Genomic DNA, 18,195 nt, shown 5'->3' with positions numbered 1-18,195 from the left:
AAATTGGTATTGATATTTCAAGTGATGTTGGAAAAAGAGGACGTTTGGTCGATAAAGACATTTGGATGAAGTGATAAAACAGTGAAGAGACATTTTGGATGTTTGTGAAAAGTTGAGGCCTTTTTAGCAGGTAAAGACAAAGTTAAGACACAATTAAGGAAACTTTTAGAGACACTTTCAAATGGACAGCATCTCTAGAGTTTTGTTGTCAGTATGTTATTTTATTTTTTATTCATGGAAGTGTCAATATTTTTGATGGCAGTGTGGGAATGTGAGATTATTTATGGAATATCAGGAGAGTTTGGGACGTCATGACTGAACAGATTTGATCATTTTAGAAAATGTTACCACTGTACACATAGGGAATTAAAGATACTAATGGAAATCGGGAATGTTTTTGAAAGTGAGGCCATTTTTTAAAGATGTGGAAAGTTTTGAGGGGTTATGGGGGACGATCAAACATCTAAACTGTTTTTAAGAACAAATGTTGAAAATTGGTAAGTGAGGACATCTATGGCTGTGGTCAGACAATGTATTATTTCAACCACGGTCCCCACAAGTACACTAATACAAGTATGTGTGTGTGTGTAACCTGAGTTTATATCAAACCTTTCACAATAAACATAAACAACAGACAAATTGGGGACAAAGTGAATATAGTAGCTACAGGTCTGTAGCTGAAGAAATATTTTTTCTACCACCACACACACATGCACTTAACCTCATATCAGCTGTTTGCTAACTCCATTGACAACGCCCTGCGCAACACATCACACCACAAAGCTCACTTGGTTCGTACCAGCCAGCCACCGCTTTCACTTCTCTTTTTAGGAAAATCAACTAGAAGCTCAGTTCATCGCAGGAAACAACAACGTTCAGGCCAACTCAACTCTCCCTATAGAGCCACACGGTCCTCGCCGCCGGTGGTCGTTATAAAGAAAAATTTGCCTTTGCCTCCCAATCCAAAGTCAATGGCATAATGATGGATGTTTTCACCTCACCTCCACCGGTCTATTATCTTACATACCACTTACACTTAAAGGGATGGTTCAACATTTTGGCAAATTGACCCATTGCCATAATCCCTGTAGTCATAGCAGTAGGTTTGTTACCTTTAATTGTCGGTGCAAGCTGTTTTTAGAACGGCGGAGCAGAGCCGTGAGCTGCTCAGAGCAACGCTACGGAGGCTAATGGGATTTCTTGGTTTCCCTCATCAAACTCATCAAATACACAATCCAACAACTCCACAACGCTCTGGTGGACAAGTTGTGACCTGCACATTCACCACGCTATGAGATAATAACAGAATGTTACCAGACAGAGTTGTTTTAGAGGGAAATTCATGCAAAACCGCTGATGCGCGTTGCCTTCAGGGACAGTTTTTCAGCAAGCAGTCTCTGTATTTACCTCTAAAGGTCACAACTTGTCCACCAGAGCGTTGTGGAGTTGTTGGATTGTGTATTTGATGAGTTTGATGAGGGAAACCAAGAAATCCCATGAGCCTCCGTAGCGTAGCTCTGAGCAGCTCGCGGCTCTGCTCCGCCGTTCTAAAAATAGCTTGCACCGACAATTAAAGGTAACAAACCTACTGCTGCTATGACTATAAGGATTATGGCAATGGGCCAATCTGCCAAAATGTTGAACTATCCTTTTACAGTTTTTCTCGATTGCTAAGACACATTTCTCGAAAGCTTCTCTCATTTTCTCTAAACTGTGAACACAAACCCCAATTTTCAAGCTACATTCACAAAACCTCAGACTCTTCTTGCAAAACCAAACTTTCACCTCAAAACAGTTCAATCTGTGCCCAAAACTGAACTTTGTTGCCAAATCATGCCCCGAGTCAATCAAAATTAAAAACACTACTGAGCAGCCACTAAACACTACATAGAAAAATAGAAAACACAATGCTCAGCACATGAAGCTGTAGAAATAAATGTTTATCGTTCACTGTAGGCTAAATGCATGTTGCAAAACAAAAAACCTGTGCATTTACACTGTAGCACTTTTCTCCTTCCCTTTCTTTCACCCTCCTCCTTACCTCTCCACATCCATTTCATCCCCTTTTCCTTCCTTCTTTTTTTCTGCCCAGTTCATCCCTCCCTCCCTCCCTCCCTCATCCTTTCTTTCTTCACCCTGTCGCCTCTCATCTTCTCCTCTTGCAAAACAAAAAACCTGTGCATTTAGCACTTGTACATAGTAAAAAAAAAAGGAGTACAAATAACAGAAATCTTGTGCATTTACACGTAGCACTTGTACAGTACAAAGACAAACAGAAATCTTGTGCATTTAGCACTTGTATGCAGTAAGCCTACGTAAAAATAAAGTACAAAAATATAGAAATGAGAAGTGCACAACTCAGCCACAGCGTAATTTCTCTGTACTGGATCAGGCCACAGGACTTCATCCTGAACTGGCTTACAGTATATGTGCCCTCACATCATTGGACACAAGTGTTATCAATTTTGAGTTGTTGTGTTCAACCGGTGAAACTTGTGCTTTACTTGTGTTTGACTTTTGCCACCTGTGCTCAGCATTTTGCAACACAGGTGCATCACAATGAAAATGTGTTGGTAGGTTGTGTCTAAACAGGTGAAAAGTGCTGATGGTTTTGCCAAAAGAGTGACTGATTCAATCAGTGGGTTCAGGCAACTGAGAATTTGGTTCAGACAACAGGGTTTAGTGTTTTAGCAATTGAGAAAAACTGTAACACTAGTAATGACACAAACATGCAATTCCTTGTGTTAGATAGATAGATAGATAGATAGATAGATAGATAGATAGATAGATAGATAGATAGATAGATAGATAGATAGATAGATAGATAGATAGATAGATAGATAGATAGATAGATAGATAGATAGATAGATAGATAGATAGATAGATAGATAGATAGATAGATGCTAACGTTAGCATGATTGTAGACGTTTCGTTAAAAGTGTTGAGATTTGTTTTCATATGTTACAGTTTATGTCAAAGTCTTTTCTTCAGTCTTTGATGTTGCAATGTAACATAAAACAAGAGCAACCTTGGTTTAGCATCACTCTTAAAATGAGGAGGAGGAGGTTTCTTTTTTCTTTTTTTTGCTTTGTGTTTTACAGTGTGTGTGTGTGTGTGTGTGTGTGTGTGTGTGTGTGAGTGTGTGTTCTTCCTGGAGTTATTCACAGCGACGGATGCTTTGTGGTTTCACTCACGTCACCCTTTCATTTCCTTTCTGTCTCTTTGTCCTCATCTCTCTCCCACACTCTCTGTCTATAAACATCGTATATGTATTAAAGATTTTGTTTTTTCACATCTGGTAATTTTAAAACTTTATCCGTGAGGCAAAATCAGTCAATAACGGCCCTTCTTTTACCTTCTGCTTTTGTGTTTTTTTTTTATCTCTTTATCTCTTTTCTCTGTCTTCTAGTCTTCACCTTCTGTACTTCCTCCACCCACCTGCCTTTCTCTCTGTCACACTCCCTCTCTCTCTCTTTGTCTTTGTCTTCTCTCTCTTTGTCACTCTCCCTCCATCACTGCTGCTCAGCTACTTCAACGTTTCCCACCTGTGGCATCACATCAACCCCACAAGTCAACGCTGACCTCAAAAACTCAAACTGAAGAAGAGGAGGAGAAGCTGGGACTGAATAATAGATAGATAGATAGAAGAGGAGGAGGAGGTGGTGATGGTGGGGGTAGACGAAAAAGAAGAAGAGACGTAAAGACGGTCGATCATGATTCACTTAAGTAAGTGCTGCAAATTTAACTCTACCTATCTAAACCTATCGAAATCGAAATCTTACAATAGCCAATGAGCTAAAACAACAAATATTTGCTATCGACACTTTTAGCAAAGACATTGTGAAGTGAATCTGAATTGTGAACGAAAAATAGGAGAGGAAACATTAACTTAAGTAAAATTACTCAACTACTTGAATCAGAGAAGGTGTGAAAAGGACACACGAAATTGGCTTTGTAAGAAATTGGCTTCGTAACAGAAACGTTTTCTCATCATTACTAGTAAATGTTGATGTGTTTGCAGTGTATATGAAGGAAACAGTAGTCGCTTCAAGTCTGACGTGATGTAGCTTCACAGAAATTAACGTCTTTGATGAAATTGTCATTAAATGTTTCTGTTTAATTGAACTCAGCAACTAAATCAGGAGTTAAAATCTTCCTTCGGCTTCAACGTATTTGACTTTGCCTCTAAAACTGTGAACACAAGTACTGTATAAACGTAAATCTGAAAGAACAGGAGATCGAAGAGCGACGGTTTGGTTTGGGGTGTTGTGTCAGCATGTGGTGGTGGAGCAACCGCCAAGACACTTGATACTCAGTTAATGTTTTTTAATGATGATGAAGTTGTTGTTGAGCCGACTGGAGTTGGAGATTTTGCAAACGCAGGCACACCTGTCTGCAAAACAGCACCTCCGATCTGCCGATTACTTACTGAACGTTTTGGCAAGCCGGAGTTTCAGTTTTGTTTCTCACACTGGAAGAAGAAACAACAGGTTACCCCGACAGAGGTTAAACCCAGAAATAGCTGTGGCCTTTTAAATCAGATTAACCTCAAACTGGCATTTTCTGAAATTTTTTTGAGGCGGAGCCACAGTTTATACCTCTCCTGCATCAGCACATTCGAGTGTCAGGGTTAAAAGTTTAGTTTTTCTTTGCTAACAGTTTGTAGATCTGTGATTTTTGGACTGAAAGTATAAAAGTTATGTAAGCTGCTCTGTCAGGTCTTATTAAGGCATAGTGATGTTTTGAGCCACATGTAGTAGTAAACCTTTATTTTACCAGGCAAGAACTGCTAAGAATACATTCTTATTAAGGCAATGGCCTGGTAGGAGGTGAAATACCTCCTATGGGCAAGGGAGAGGGGGAGTATAACATTAAAATATAGACAATACAAGCACATACAACAACAGTGACACAAAAGAAGGAAGAATAGAGACAATAGGCCAACATAATGCAATGACAGTTAATTTGACGTACAGTGACATACAACAAGTTATGTAAGGACCGAGATACTAAATGTAAAAACAGTGATACTAGACAACCATAAAAGAGACAGTAACAAAATAACAGCTAATGCTAGCACGGTAATGTTTACCACATTTGTTTTAGTATGTCAGCATGCTAACATTTGCTAATTAGCACTAAACACAAAGCACACCAATCTGGATCAGTGCAGTCAGTAGGGTTCATCCTCTGGTGAACATGAACATCTGGGTAAAGTTTTTAAAGGAGAAGACGGGGAAGTCACACACTGTGTCTGAGTCATAACTCTGTGAAATCTGGACGCACTGACAAGAAACACACATTTTTACATTCGTTATGACTTACTCTGAGGATATAATTACATCCAATGTCCATTGTGAAGAAACACACAAGAAACACCCAAGAAAATTGTCAAGGTGTAGCCTTCTCCTCATGGCAACATTATACTTCTTGTTTACATCCTCCAAAAGCCCCTGGGATTGAAACTTGTAGTTGCAAGATGAATATTCACTGCAACAGGTCTTTTTAACTGCTTTTTATTTTATTTTAGTATGTATATAGTCAGCATGCTAACATTTGCTAATTAGCACTAAAAGCACAGCACACCAGTCTGGATCAGTGCAGTCAGTATAGGGTTCATCCTCTGGTGAACATGAACATCTGGGTAAAGTTTTTAAAGGAGAAGTCACACACTGTGTCTGAGTCATAACTCTGTGAAATCTGGACACACTGACAAGAAACACCACATTTTTACATTCGGTATGACTTATGTCTGCGGATATGTATAGGCTAACCAATGTCCATTGTGAAGAAACATACAAGAAACACCCAAGAAAATTGTCAAGGTGTATCTACTCCTCATGGCAACATTAGCCTATACTTCCTGTTTACATCCTCCAAAAGCCCCTGGGATTGAAAGCAAGATGAATATTCACTGCAACAGGTCTTTTTAACTGCATTTTTTTTATTACGAAGACCCTGTCCAAACAAAAGTCACTTACCTTGGCCTTGGAGATCTGAATAACTTTAAGATAAATAATGCGACTGAAGGGTCTGAAACAGGATAGGAACTCTCAAGAAGATTTAAATCACTGACTACGATGTCAGTTTATGCAATGACAACAATAAACTTAACTTAAACTTCATTCAAAATCCCACTTTAGTAGAAGTATCATCAGCAGAAGTATGAAAAGTGAAAACAAATGGCCACTTTAATAAGGTTTTAAATACCACAGGGTTATTAATGGCACTACCTAATCAAGTGTTGGACTGTTGAGTTGATGTATGAAGAGAGTAACCTCCAACATCTGGAAAGTAACCACTATAGGTATTAATTGTACTACTGTCATTTATCTTTCTATTTTTGATTAGTGGTTGTGCATGGTGGATCGCCATTCCTGTGTTGATGATACTGTGGTGTGTGCTATTGTACAGTATGTGTCTATTACAGGGTTTGTGTCATGTCTATGTCTTTGTCTACTGCAAAACTAATCGCCCCCATGGCGGACATAATGAATGAGAAGTTGGAAGTTGGAAGCTGTGTCACTGTCTGATGATCACCCAAAATGATGAAATTGTGACAAAATTATATCCTTATTCATCCAAAAACCCAAATCTGAAGTTCTAATGAACTCCATGTTGAGTCAACAACACCAACATGATCGTGTGTGTCAATAGATCGTAGGTTCACCACAAACCACCAGAGGAGTTCAACCTTCTGCTGATCCGGACACAGGCTTTTATTCTGACAGCGACCTTCAAATCACACGACTAACGTTGGTTTGTTTCAGATGTGTGCTGCGTGCATAGATACATACGTGCCTGCAGACCCACACAGCCTGTGGACCAACAACAGGAAGACGAGTTGCGAACACAAACGCTGAGAAAAATGACCAACACCTGCGTTCACACACACACACACACACACACACACACACACACACACACACACACACACACACACACACACACACACACACACACACACACACACACTTAAAGAGTGTGTTAGTTCTGCAGAATAGGAAACTATACTTCCTGACAAAGACCTCCTACTCAAAAACCACAACGACATACACACGAGAGTCAAACTAAAACACATGAGAGAGATGAAACTGTGTCTATTTTTGCAGTTTAAGTGACACAGTCTGAAACAGTCTATTAATTGCCATGACAACACTGTATGTAAACAGTTGAAGTGTTTACAAAAGAGTATGATGTCAGTGATGATGACACACGATTCACCTTCCTCTTTTTTCTCTTCCAGATCACTCCATCCACTCAGTCTTCTGCTGCTGCTGCTGTGCAGTTCAGACCAGGTAACAGCTCCAGGATCAATACCTACTGTATATCTATCAGTTTGAAATTAGACGGGCGAGTAACTCTATGTGGCCCCGCCCCTTTTAAAATGGACATCACACCTTTTCTTGCACCATGCAGAGCTGCTCAGCTTCATTCAGACACATGACAGTGAATTATTGTGTCCATTTATATAGAAACAATCAGACACAAGGTCATAGATATTAAAATTAGATTTAAATATCACATAAAAACTAATTTTAGTAAATATACTTAAAGGGATAGTTCAACATTTTGGCAAATTGGCCATTGCCATAACCTCTATAGTCATAGCAGTAGGTTCGTTCCCTTTAATTGTCGATGCAAGCTGTTTTTAGAAAGGCGGAGCAGAGCCACGAGCTGCTCAGAGCTACGCTATGGAGGCTAATGGGATTTCTTGGTTTCCCCCATCAACCCACGAGAGCGTTTTGGAGTTGTTGGATTGTATATTTGATGAGAGTTTGATGAGGAAAACCAAGAAATCCCATTAGCCTCCGTAGCGTAGCCCTGAGCAGCCTGTTGCTCTGCTCCGCCGTTCTAAAAATAGCTTGCACCAACAATTAAAGGTAACAAACCTACTGCTATGATTAAAGGGATTATGGCAATGGGCCAATTTGCCAAAATGTTGAGCTATCCCTTTAAAATCTTGATTGATTGTTCAGTTGGTTGGTAGGTTGATTGATTCATTCATTGATCAATTCCAGGGAAATCAGCACCCGTATGGAGCTGGAGGACCGGACCTCGCTGTGCTTCCAGAGCAGACGGTACCCAGGACACGCCTACCGGGTACGACCAGAGTATCGTCCAGCAGGGGAACGATGGCGACAGACTCATTTGAGTTTTTATCTTTAATTTGTTTTCTTTCTTTCTTTCTTTCTTTCTTTCTTTCTTTCTTTCTTTCTTTCTTTCTTTCTTTCTGTCTCTGCGTCTTCCTCAGGCCGACAGGTCGAGGAGGAAACTGCCCCTCCCCCCTCCTGAGGGCGAGGACGGGGAAGGAGCAGGATTACTGAGCGTCGTTGCCATGTACGACTTCAGCGCCAAGGAGGACACTGACCTCACACTCAGACAGGTACACACACACACATACACATATTATTAAAGGAATAGTTCACCAAAAAATGGATATAGTCCATTGTTTACTCAAAACTATGTCATTTAGGACATTTTTACAGCCTAAACCGTCCTGCATTGAATTTACCTGCTGCGCATGAACATGCAAGTGCAATACAGGACTGTTTAGGCTGTAAAAATGTCCTAAATGGCGTTGTTTCGAGTAAACTCTGGATTATCTCCCTTCAGGACACTTGGATTGCAGCAGACGAGCAGTGTGGAGGAATATTACAAGGTTTTTGTGTAGTTTTATGGACGTTTTTGTGTCAGGCGCTATTGACTCTCATAAAAGGATTTCATTGGATTATGAACGGCCTCCCGGGTCTCTAGATGCACTTTGAGGAATAAAAAACTACTCCGGAGTATTTGAATTTCATTTTTTGGTGAACTATTCCTTTAATAAATCCTGACTAATGTTCAATAGATGTTTTATCTATGAGTCATCATAAAACTTATCAGTCGCCCGCTTGTTAAATGTCTGGTTGGTTTGGTTGGACATGGTCTGATTGATCTGACTGTGATTAACATCTTGTTTCCAAGACAACAGCGTGAAGACAAATACTGACTGTCATGGCAATAATTACAAACAAGTCAAACAGTGATACGCTACTAAAGAAAATACAAAACGTCCTTTAACAGAGGGGAAGTGATCAAATCTAATCAACGTGCATGAACAGCTGAATATAAAGTGAATTAGTCTTTATAAATCCCAAATTGAAAATGAAAGTGGTTGTGATCAGTGTGATGCAGCGTGTTGTGTTCACAGGGGGAAGAGTACGTCATTCTGCACAAACAAGACCAACTGTGGTGGAGAGCGCAGGACAAACACGGGTCAGTTCAGCAAAGCAGCTTCATACACAACAACAGTGTAACACAATACGACAATATCACACGTAACGCAACTCCAATCATGTCTCATGTATAAAAGATAATTTGACTAAGAAGAATCAATGTTAATGTACAGTAAACACTGACCCTGACATTTTGAAATAGAAACTTGTTTTTCTAACAACTTATCTTACTGATCTTACCTCTGTGTTTCCGTAGCAACAAAGGCTTCATCCCCAGTAACTACGTGACGGAGAAAAACAGAATCGAGGCAAACCCGTGAGTATGACATCACAACTGATATATTTATGATGTTTACACTGTGGTATATTGATGTGTACGATGAAAAGAAGGGATCACCGCTGACACGTCTTCGCTTGTATTCAAGAAAAAAAAAAAAGGGCAGCACTGTGGCACAGTGGTTAGCACTGTTACCTCACAGCAAGAAGGTCCTGGGTTCGAATCCCGGGCCGCCCAGGGCCTTTCTGTGTGGAGTTTGCATGTTCTCCCCGTGTCTGCGTGGGTTTCCTCCGGGTGCTCCGGTTTCCCCCACCACTAAAAACATGTCGGCTAGGTTAATCCTCCAGTCAGTGCCCCTGACCAAAGGCACTGGCTCATAATCTGGAGTTGGTCCCCGGGCGCTGCACCGCGGCTGCCCACTGCTCCTCAGGGATGGGTTAAATGCAGAGAAAGAATTTCACTGTACTAGCTGTATATGTGACTAATGAAGTACCTTTTACCTTTAAAAAGGAAGTTTATTAAAGGACAATTCCAGGCGAATTCAACTCGGGGGTGTATTTTCATAACATTTTAGGTCTAAAAGAAGGAATCTGAAGATTTTCAGTTTAATCGCTCCTGTTTTGCGGTAGTTGCGTCTGTCCCCGCATCGCTACGGCAGCAATGAATGGGAGCGGATGTAAGTTCCGCTGTTTAGGCTGTTTACAACCCTCAAAGCCGCAATTTTTTTCCACAGACAGCGTCAGATGGCGACTCAAACATGCACCCAGAAGTTTATTTACTTCAAGCAAGCCGACATGTTTGTAAAACTAGATCTAATTCAAAGTCTCCCAGAGTCTTGCGCGAGCCCGAAGTTGCAGTGTTGGTGTGTTCAGGCGCAGTCGGAGCTCCCGCTTGTGTCATAAACACAGGAATATCAACAAAAAATTGCGGCTTTGAGGGTTGTAAACAGCCTAAACAGCGGAACTTACATCCACTCCCATTCATTGCTGCCGTGGCGATGCGGGGACAGACGCAACTATCGCAAAACAGGAGCGATTAAAGTGAAAATCTTCAGATTCCTTCTTTTAGACCTAAAATGATAGAAAAATACACCCCCGAGTTGAATTCGCCTGGAATTGTCCTTTAACAAGAAGAAGAACAGTGTACAAAGAATGCCGAATCCTGGAGCATCTCTGGTGCCAAAATGAGATCTCTCTCTCTCAACCCAAAAACCTTCCTTTTTATATGTTGGCTTATCTCCAACACTCCACCTTCTCCGGACAGAGAGAAACCTCCCGTCCAGATGGCCAACGACCTTTGTCTTGACCTTTTAACTTTTAGGCTAGTGAAAAACCCCATATCCTGTATCCCACCAAACTTAACCGTAAAAGAAAACAAGGAACCTGTCATTCACATTGATCCAGACATCCTCCTTGGCGTCAGATAACTTAACAGGACATCGAGTTCCAGAAAAAGCACACACACACAAAGAAGAACATAAAATAATACAAGATATCTAAGCAAGAAAGTAAAGGTGGATAATATACTACAACACAATGAAAACTGGAACATCACTGTTTTAATGTTTTGTTTTCTGTGTCTTAGAGACCTATATTTTAATTTGTAATGTTATTTTTTAATGATGAAAGACAATAATTTAATTATTTCGTTCTTATGTAGATGGTACTGCATGAACATCACAAGGACAGAGGCCGAGCAGCTGCTGAGACAGGAGGTATCTACCTGTTCCTGTAATCTTTTCAATTGACATATGTGACATTAAACTTAAAATAATATGTTTTTTGACTGTTAATAATTTGAAGTGACCGATATAAGACGTACGTATGAGGATGTTTCTGGTCGTTTCCCAGGACAAAGAGGGCGGGTTTGTGGTTCGGGAGTCCAGTCAGAAGGGAGTCTACACTGTCTCTGTTTACACTAAGACATTAAGGTAGTTTTACACCACACTCAAAATCAATATTTACATTAAATCTTTGCCTGTAAACTGATGATGCTTTGTTTGTGCAGCCATAGTGGAGATATCCGACATTACCAGATCAAAATCAGCGACACCGGACAGTTCTTCCTGGCCGAAAAACATACCTTCAGCTCCATACCTGATGTCATACACTACCATGAACACAACGCAGCAGGTACACACACACTTATATGCATGCTACTGTGCAGTTTAAACACCATTGATATAAAGTAATGCTTCATTTGAAATGGTTTGGCATGTGTGTGTGTGTCTCTTTAGGTCTAGTAACAAGGTTGCGATATGCAGTGGGGCCGATGGGAAGGTGTGTACCTGCCACATCGGGATTCAGCTCAGGTAACTTGATACTCAAAGATAAAAACATCTCAAACCGATTCCACAAAGGGTCTAGTGGCTGCAGGTTTTTGTTCTCAGTCTTCAGACAATTGATTGGTCAAACTGTGTGTTCTTGATTGGTTGGAACAAAAACCTGCAGCCACATCGGCCCTTTGTGCAATGTTTGAGATATGTTTGCTTGAATGAAACATATGTCTATATGGAGATAAGTATAAAGTGTCTTAATATGCAGATGATACATTATTTAGTATCTCAAATCTAGTGGCTCTTTCCTTAAATCAGTGTTTTTCAACCTTGGGGTCGGGTCGCCTGGAAATCAAATACCTACAATTATGATTAAAACACCACACACAATCTAGTTAAACAACTGTATTCTATACTTTCACTTTCTCGAATATAAATCGAGTTCAAATAAAATGCAGCATATAAAATATCTTGATTGCCTGACAGCCGTGATCGCCGGGGTCGCCAGAAATTTGTGATGTCAAAATGGGGTCACGGGCCAAAAAAGGTTGGGAGCCACTGGCCTAAATGTTGAGAACTTAAAGTTAAATCTTTATCCCCAGAGATGCGTCCTATGAGCTCTTGTTTAATAATGAATCAAACCCTCAAGCTGAGACTTGCTTGCGTTCATTTGACAGACGTTTTCTTTTAAAGAGGAACTGTGCAAGTCCGGTCGCTTTTCCGCTGTTTTGGTTACGCTCCTCTCGCCCATGTGCATTTGTTTGCCTGAAATCCTGCTTAGATCCTCTTTAAATCTTGTTTTCTTTCTTTTTTTTTTACATACATCATCCTCCTACATTATCTTCCTCTTTCATTCCTGCAGAGAAGTGGGAGATTAACCCCAGCGAGCTGACCTTCATGAAGGAGCTGGGCAGCGGTCAGTTCGGCGTGGTGAGGCTCGGCAAGTGGCGGTCTCAGCACCGAGTGGCCATCAAGGCCATCAGGGAGGGAGCCATGTACGAGGAGGACTTCATCGAGGAGGCCAAAGTCATGATGTAAGGGGCGGCAGAGTGACTGTGACTGACATTAAAGGGATAGTTCACCCAAAATTCAAATTTGTGAGAATTTTCAGAGTCCTCCGTCCCTTCTCTGAGTTACGCAGCAGTATTTGTCCATATAATGGTTGTGAATGGATACCAACTTTCTTCGTCCAAAAAGACACACCAAAAAACATCCAAATACCTCCATAGTGCTCGTCTGTAATGTCCCTCTTGTATTGAAGCCCCGACATGAGAAATTGTTCCGCCGGTCAGTGCAAATCTCGCGTGATTTGCACTGACACAGGAAGAGCAGTGAACTGAGACACTGGGAGCTTCCGCTACAAACAAGCTTAAAATATAGACTTATTTAATTTTTTTCGGAACAATTTCTCATGTCGGGGCTTCAATACAAGAGGGACATTACAGACGAGCAGTATGGAGGTATTTGGATGTTTTTTGGTGTGTCTTTTTGTTACGAAGACAGTTGGTATCCATTCACAACCATCACATGGACAAATACTGCTGCGCGGACCCCCGCCCCCCCCCTCCCCCCCCCCCCCCCCCCCCGTAACTCAGAGAAGCCACGGAGGACTCTGAAACTTCTCACAGCTCTTAGTCGACATGAGGGTGAGTAGATAATGAGTGAAATTTGAATTTTGGGTGAACTATCCCTTTAACTCTTGTGAAACTACCCTCTTGTCAACACAGAGAAGTGAAACTGTCTGTTTGTGTGGTCCCTTCCCCAGGAGACTGTGCCACCCCAAGCTGGTGCAGCTGTACGGCGTTTGCCTGCAGCAGCGCCCCCTGCTGATCGTGGCCGAGTTCATGGAGAACGGCTGCCTGCTCAACTTCCTGCGGCAGAAGGGCGGCGGGCTGAAGGAGGCCTGGCTGCTGTCCATGTGCCAGGACGTCTGCGAGGGGATGGAGTACCTGGAGTCCAACTGTTTCATCCACAGAGACCTGGTGAGTCTAGTGTGTGTGTGTCTGTCTGTCTTTCTCTCTGTGTGTTTGTGTCTGCGGTTTGTTGTGTATTTTAATCATGAAACTAGTGACGGCAAAACACAACTGATAAAAGGAAGAGGGATTCAACTGTCTGGTGTTTGTTTGCACTTGTCAGTTTTGAGTGTTATTGTTGGTCACGTTGCAGCAAATGATAACTTATCTTTAAAGGGATAGTAGCATTTTTTTAAAAGTGGGGTTGTATGATCTACAAATAGCCCCTAAGTACTTTAATTGCAGTAGAAGACTCTCTGCACTCCTCCCGTTAGCAACGCCAGCCCATAATAGCCCTGCCCAGAGATTTACAACATACAGTGTTGTGAATGGACCCAAAGAAACTGCCTATTTTTGTGGCCTAAAAGAGGTTTTACCTGGAAAAAAAATACACTGTTCCATTGTTCGCTATAATATAATTTTTTCCAGCCCCTCAAAGTGCAGGAAAAACACAGTTTTTATTTGGACCTAACCAACTGCTGATCGGCGGGCGCTAACCCTGGGCGGAGGGATACGTGAGTTGGTTAGGTCCATATAAAAACTGTGTTTTTCCTGCACTTTGAAGGGCTGGAAAAAATTATATTATAGCGAACAATGGAACTGTGTATTTTTTTTCAGGTAAATCCTCTTTTAGGCCACGAAAATAGGCCGTTTCTTTGGGTCCATTCACAACACTGTATGTTGTAAATCTCTGGCCAGGGCTATGGGCTGGCGTTGCTAACGGGAGGAGTGCAGAGAGTCTGCTACTGCAATTAAAGTACTTAGGGGCTATTTGTAGATCATACAACCCCACTTTAAAAAAAAATGCTACTATCCCTTTAAAGGTCCGGTGTGTAATAGTTGTCAAGGTTTATTGGCAAAATCTGAATTATACTACCCATGAATATATTTGTATAAGTGTAAAATCGCTATAAAATAAAATCTGTTTGGTTTTCGTAGCCTTATAATTATTCTTTAATACATATAGCAAGTCTACGGATATTCTCATTCATCCAGGTCATTGTTCTTTTCTGGGCAAATTGAATCGTAGGCAACTGGACTTGGCCCCTTGGATAAGAGGCGAAACGTCTTCCCAGACAAATACAAGTGTCGAGCAATATAGCAATGGTCTTGATTTAGAGAGTGTCGCCATCTTGCGCCGCCATGTTTGTACGGCAGCCCGAACAGAAAATCCAGCCAGTCAGAGAGCACATTTCAAGAGTTTCACGTTCATAAATAAACCAACAAAGAGGAAAGCGGAAGGTAAGAAGGGAGTAGGAAACAGCAGACATATTGTAAAATGGTTTAGATCTTCACCTCGTCGCTCCATGCTCCTGAAATACTCCCAGTCGTCGAGTTTTGTTTGTCCTCGGAGGCCAAACTAGAATCTGAACGCTTGATATCACTGTTTTACCCCCATTTTACACACTGGACCTTTAATTACTGCTCCTCCTTTATATAAGGTACATTAAGAACAGAGTTTCCCTTCCTCAAATGATGTGATTCAAAAGCATTAAAGTTAGTGGATATTTGTCTTCCTCATTCAGGCAGCCAGGAACTGTTTGGTCAACGAGCACAACGTGGTGAAGGTCAGCGACTTCGGAATGACCAGGTAGAGCTGCAACTTCATTTTGTTTTGTTTTTTTGTTGCAGATGATGATTAGATAGTAGTTATCATATATTCTGTGGATGTACTTTTTGACACCTATAGTTCTTGGTTCCAGGTACGTCCTAGACAACCAGTACACCAGCTCCAACGGCGCCAAGTTCCCCGTGAAGTGGTCTCCTCCTGAGGTTCTCCACTACAGTAAATACAGCAGCAAGTCTGACGTCTGGTCCTTCGGTGAGGAAACGTAGTAGAAATACTCGTAATATTGGTGTTTTAGTAGATCTGACTACAGCCAGTGGTGGACAGTAATGGAGTAAATTTACTTGAGTACTGTACATATCCAGAGGATTTGTACTTTACTTGAGTATTAGATTTCTTTGGTACTTATTACTCTTACTTGAATACATTTCCAAGACAAATATTTTTACTTTTACTCGAGTTAATTTCTAGGAAGGCTGAAAAGTACTCGTTACTTTCAGGTCTGCTCTTTTTTTTTCTAAAATCCTATTGGACACAAGCTGTGTTTGTCAAAGAAGGAAACCCTGACCCCTAAAAGCAGCACATCAGTGCAGCTGGTTTCAAAGAGTTCATTCTCAGAAACAAGAGTTAAAAGCTCCTTACATTCATTTAGAAAAAAATATAGTAATTCATTGATGTGAAAAATAAGAACTTTACTCTTACTCTTACTCTTAAATTTAAAAGCATGTACTTTTGGATACTTAAGTACCTTTAGAAGCAAGTACTTTTTTACTCTTACTCGAGTGACATGTCGACTGAGCTACTTTTACTTGTAATGGAGTAAATTTTGACCAGTACTAGTATTTGTACTCTTACTCAAGTACTGGGGTCGAGTACTCTGTCCATCTCTGACTACATTGAAACTGAATGTGTCCATGTGCAGGTGTGGTGATGTGGGAGATCTACTCGGAGGGTCGCACTCCCTTTGAAAACCGATCCAACTTGGAGGTGGTCAATGACATCACCAGAGGGATCCGGCTGTACCGGCCACACCAAGCGTCACAGCCGCTGTACGCCATCATGTACCGCTGCTGGCACGAGGTATTTATAATAATGTACAGTATGGATTATCTTTAGGCCTACATAATGGTTATTGAACCTTTTGTTAACCACTTTTGTTACCTCCTTTTCCTCCCCTGCCCTCTGCTGTGATGGTGGTGGTGTAGAAGCCTCTGGGTCGGCCGCCTTTCTCTGAGCTACTGGACGACATCAGAAAACTGGCAGAAAATCCAGATTAACACATGTGTAGCCTATTATTGCTGATTTTCAAACTACTTTTCCCTGTCATCATAAATGTACACAGACTGTGATTTGTCATTGTAAATATGTATTTTATCATTAAAATATTCTCTGATATCTTTTTCAAATATTCTTTCTTCCTTGCTTTGACATTTGATTTTTGACCCAATCTTGTTTGTGTCAAAAAAGAAAAATGTGACATCATAAAAAGGTGCTTCATGAACATGCCAAATTTCACAATATTCACCGGATTTAATGTCTTTTAGTGTGGTATCATTACAATTTAATTCCACCTCCTTTTCTTCACATGACGTAGTGCTGTAACAATGACAGTAGGTGGTGGTAGAGAGCTGCTGACAGGCTGTGCTGAGTGAAAGCAGTGAATAAAACTTACTATAGTAGCCTATTTAATCATTATATTGTGCTAAAGACCGTGAGAACAATTAAAATGTAGAGTCTATTACAGGTTAATTTTCAAAAACATCATAGTAACAAAATGATAAATGCTCAGCGAGTCCTGAAATCTATTTTTTGCTGATGCAACGACTCATATTGTCTATTTTTTTGGCGTCGTCGTAACGTAACGTAGCCTGACGTTATTTTCATTTGTATATTTGTGACGTAACGTTCTCTGTCGTGTGCTTTTGCTGACGTAACGTTCCATCCACGGATGGTTCGATTCGATCTCCGTGTGCGGAGCGCGGCGGGGGGCGTTACCACGGCAACGTTTTGGGGTGGCAGCAGCAGCAGGCAAGTGCTGGGACGGACACACACACATAAACACACACTACACACACATAAACACACACTACACACACATAAACACAGACTACACACACAAACGTAGTCGAGTTGACTTCTCCGGTGACTGTACACACACACACACACACTAAACGTTACTCCAGTGTTTACGTTGATAACGGAAGCTCACAGCGATTAAAGTGTTGAGAAGGAATTCCCCCGTAAGGTTAGTGTATGTGTGTGTGTACGTGAATGCGTGTGAGTCCGTGAGAGAGAGGGAGTGTGTGTGTTTGGAAACTGAACTTTACATTTTAACGGACAGGTTGTTGTTGTCACACCTGCAAACTGGTCACCTTTTGGCTACAGTCACCTTTTTTTTTTATGACAACCAGAGTAGTAGAAGTGAATGAAGAGGGTTTTAGTTTTGTAACTTGTCACCTTTTTCACTACTCCAGAGTTTGTAGGTCTGTGTTGTTGTTGTTGTTGTTGCTGTCAGTGTAACATTTCTATGATATTTTGGTAGTAGTCAACCGATTTCAAACAGTAAACACATTTTCTGGCCAAACATCTGTAGTGTGTGGCATAGTAGACTAGTACTGGTCCTGGTCCTGGTCCTGAGACCACATTTTTAAGGTCTTGGTCTCCACAGCTGCAGTGACATCTTTTTTTTTAACCATTATTGTCTTTCTTGGTCACTCAGTCTCTTTGGTTTATGTGATGTAATTCAATAACTTTAAGATAGATTGCTGATGGCTGATTAAAATTGTTCTACTAAAGTATCTGCTTGTGTTACCATATAAAAAACTTGGTTGTACCTGTGTCAACAT

At 41.0% G+C, this 18,195-nt stretch overlaps 1 protein-coding gene across 1 annotated transcript; it reads left to right on the top strand.

Annotated features, from left to right (window-relative positions):
* The first annotated feature begins 3,214 nt into the window (after window positions 1-3,214).
* Window positions 3,215-16,749, top strand: txk (TXK tyrosine kinase). Its single transcript, XM_085759569.1, has 16 exons — window positions 3,215-3,726; window positions 7,247-7,298; window positions 8,022-8,103; window positions 8,255-8,386; window positions 9,194-9,258; window positions 9,475-9,534; window positions 11,155-11,209; window positions 11,346-11,425; window positions 11,503-11,627; window positions 11,732-11,806; window positions 12,633-12,804; window positions 13,536-13,752; window positions 15,309-15,373; window positions 15,486-15,604; window positions 16,272-16,429; window positions 16,555-16,749. Exons 1-16 carry the CDS (start codon window positions 3,714-3,716, stop codon window positions 16,624-16,626), a joined length of 1,542 nt encoding a protein of 513 aa, XP_085615695.1. The 5' UTR covers window positions 3,215-3,713; the 3' UTR covers window positions 16,627-16,749.
* The last annotated feature ends 1,446 nt before the right edge of the window (window positions 16,750-18,195 follow it).

The sequence above is a fragment of the Trachurus japonicus genome, chromosome 18 (assembly GCF_045865225.1).
Source record: "Trachurus japonicus isolate A0001 chromosome 18, Traja_1.0".
Taxonomy (NCBI): domain Eukaryota; kingdom Metazoa; phylum Chordata; class Actinopteri; order Carangiformes; family Carangidae; genus Trachurus; species Trachurus japonicus.
Note: the sequence above shows the minus strand (reverse complement) of the source record. Positions and strands in the feature narration are given on the sequence as shown.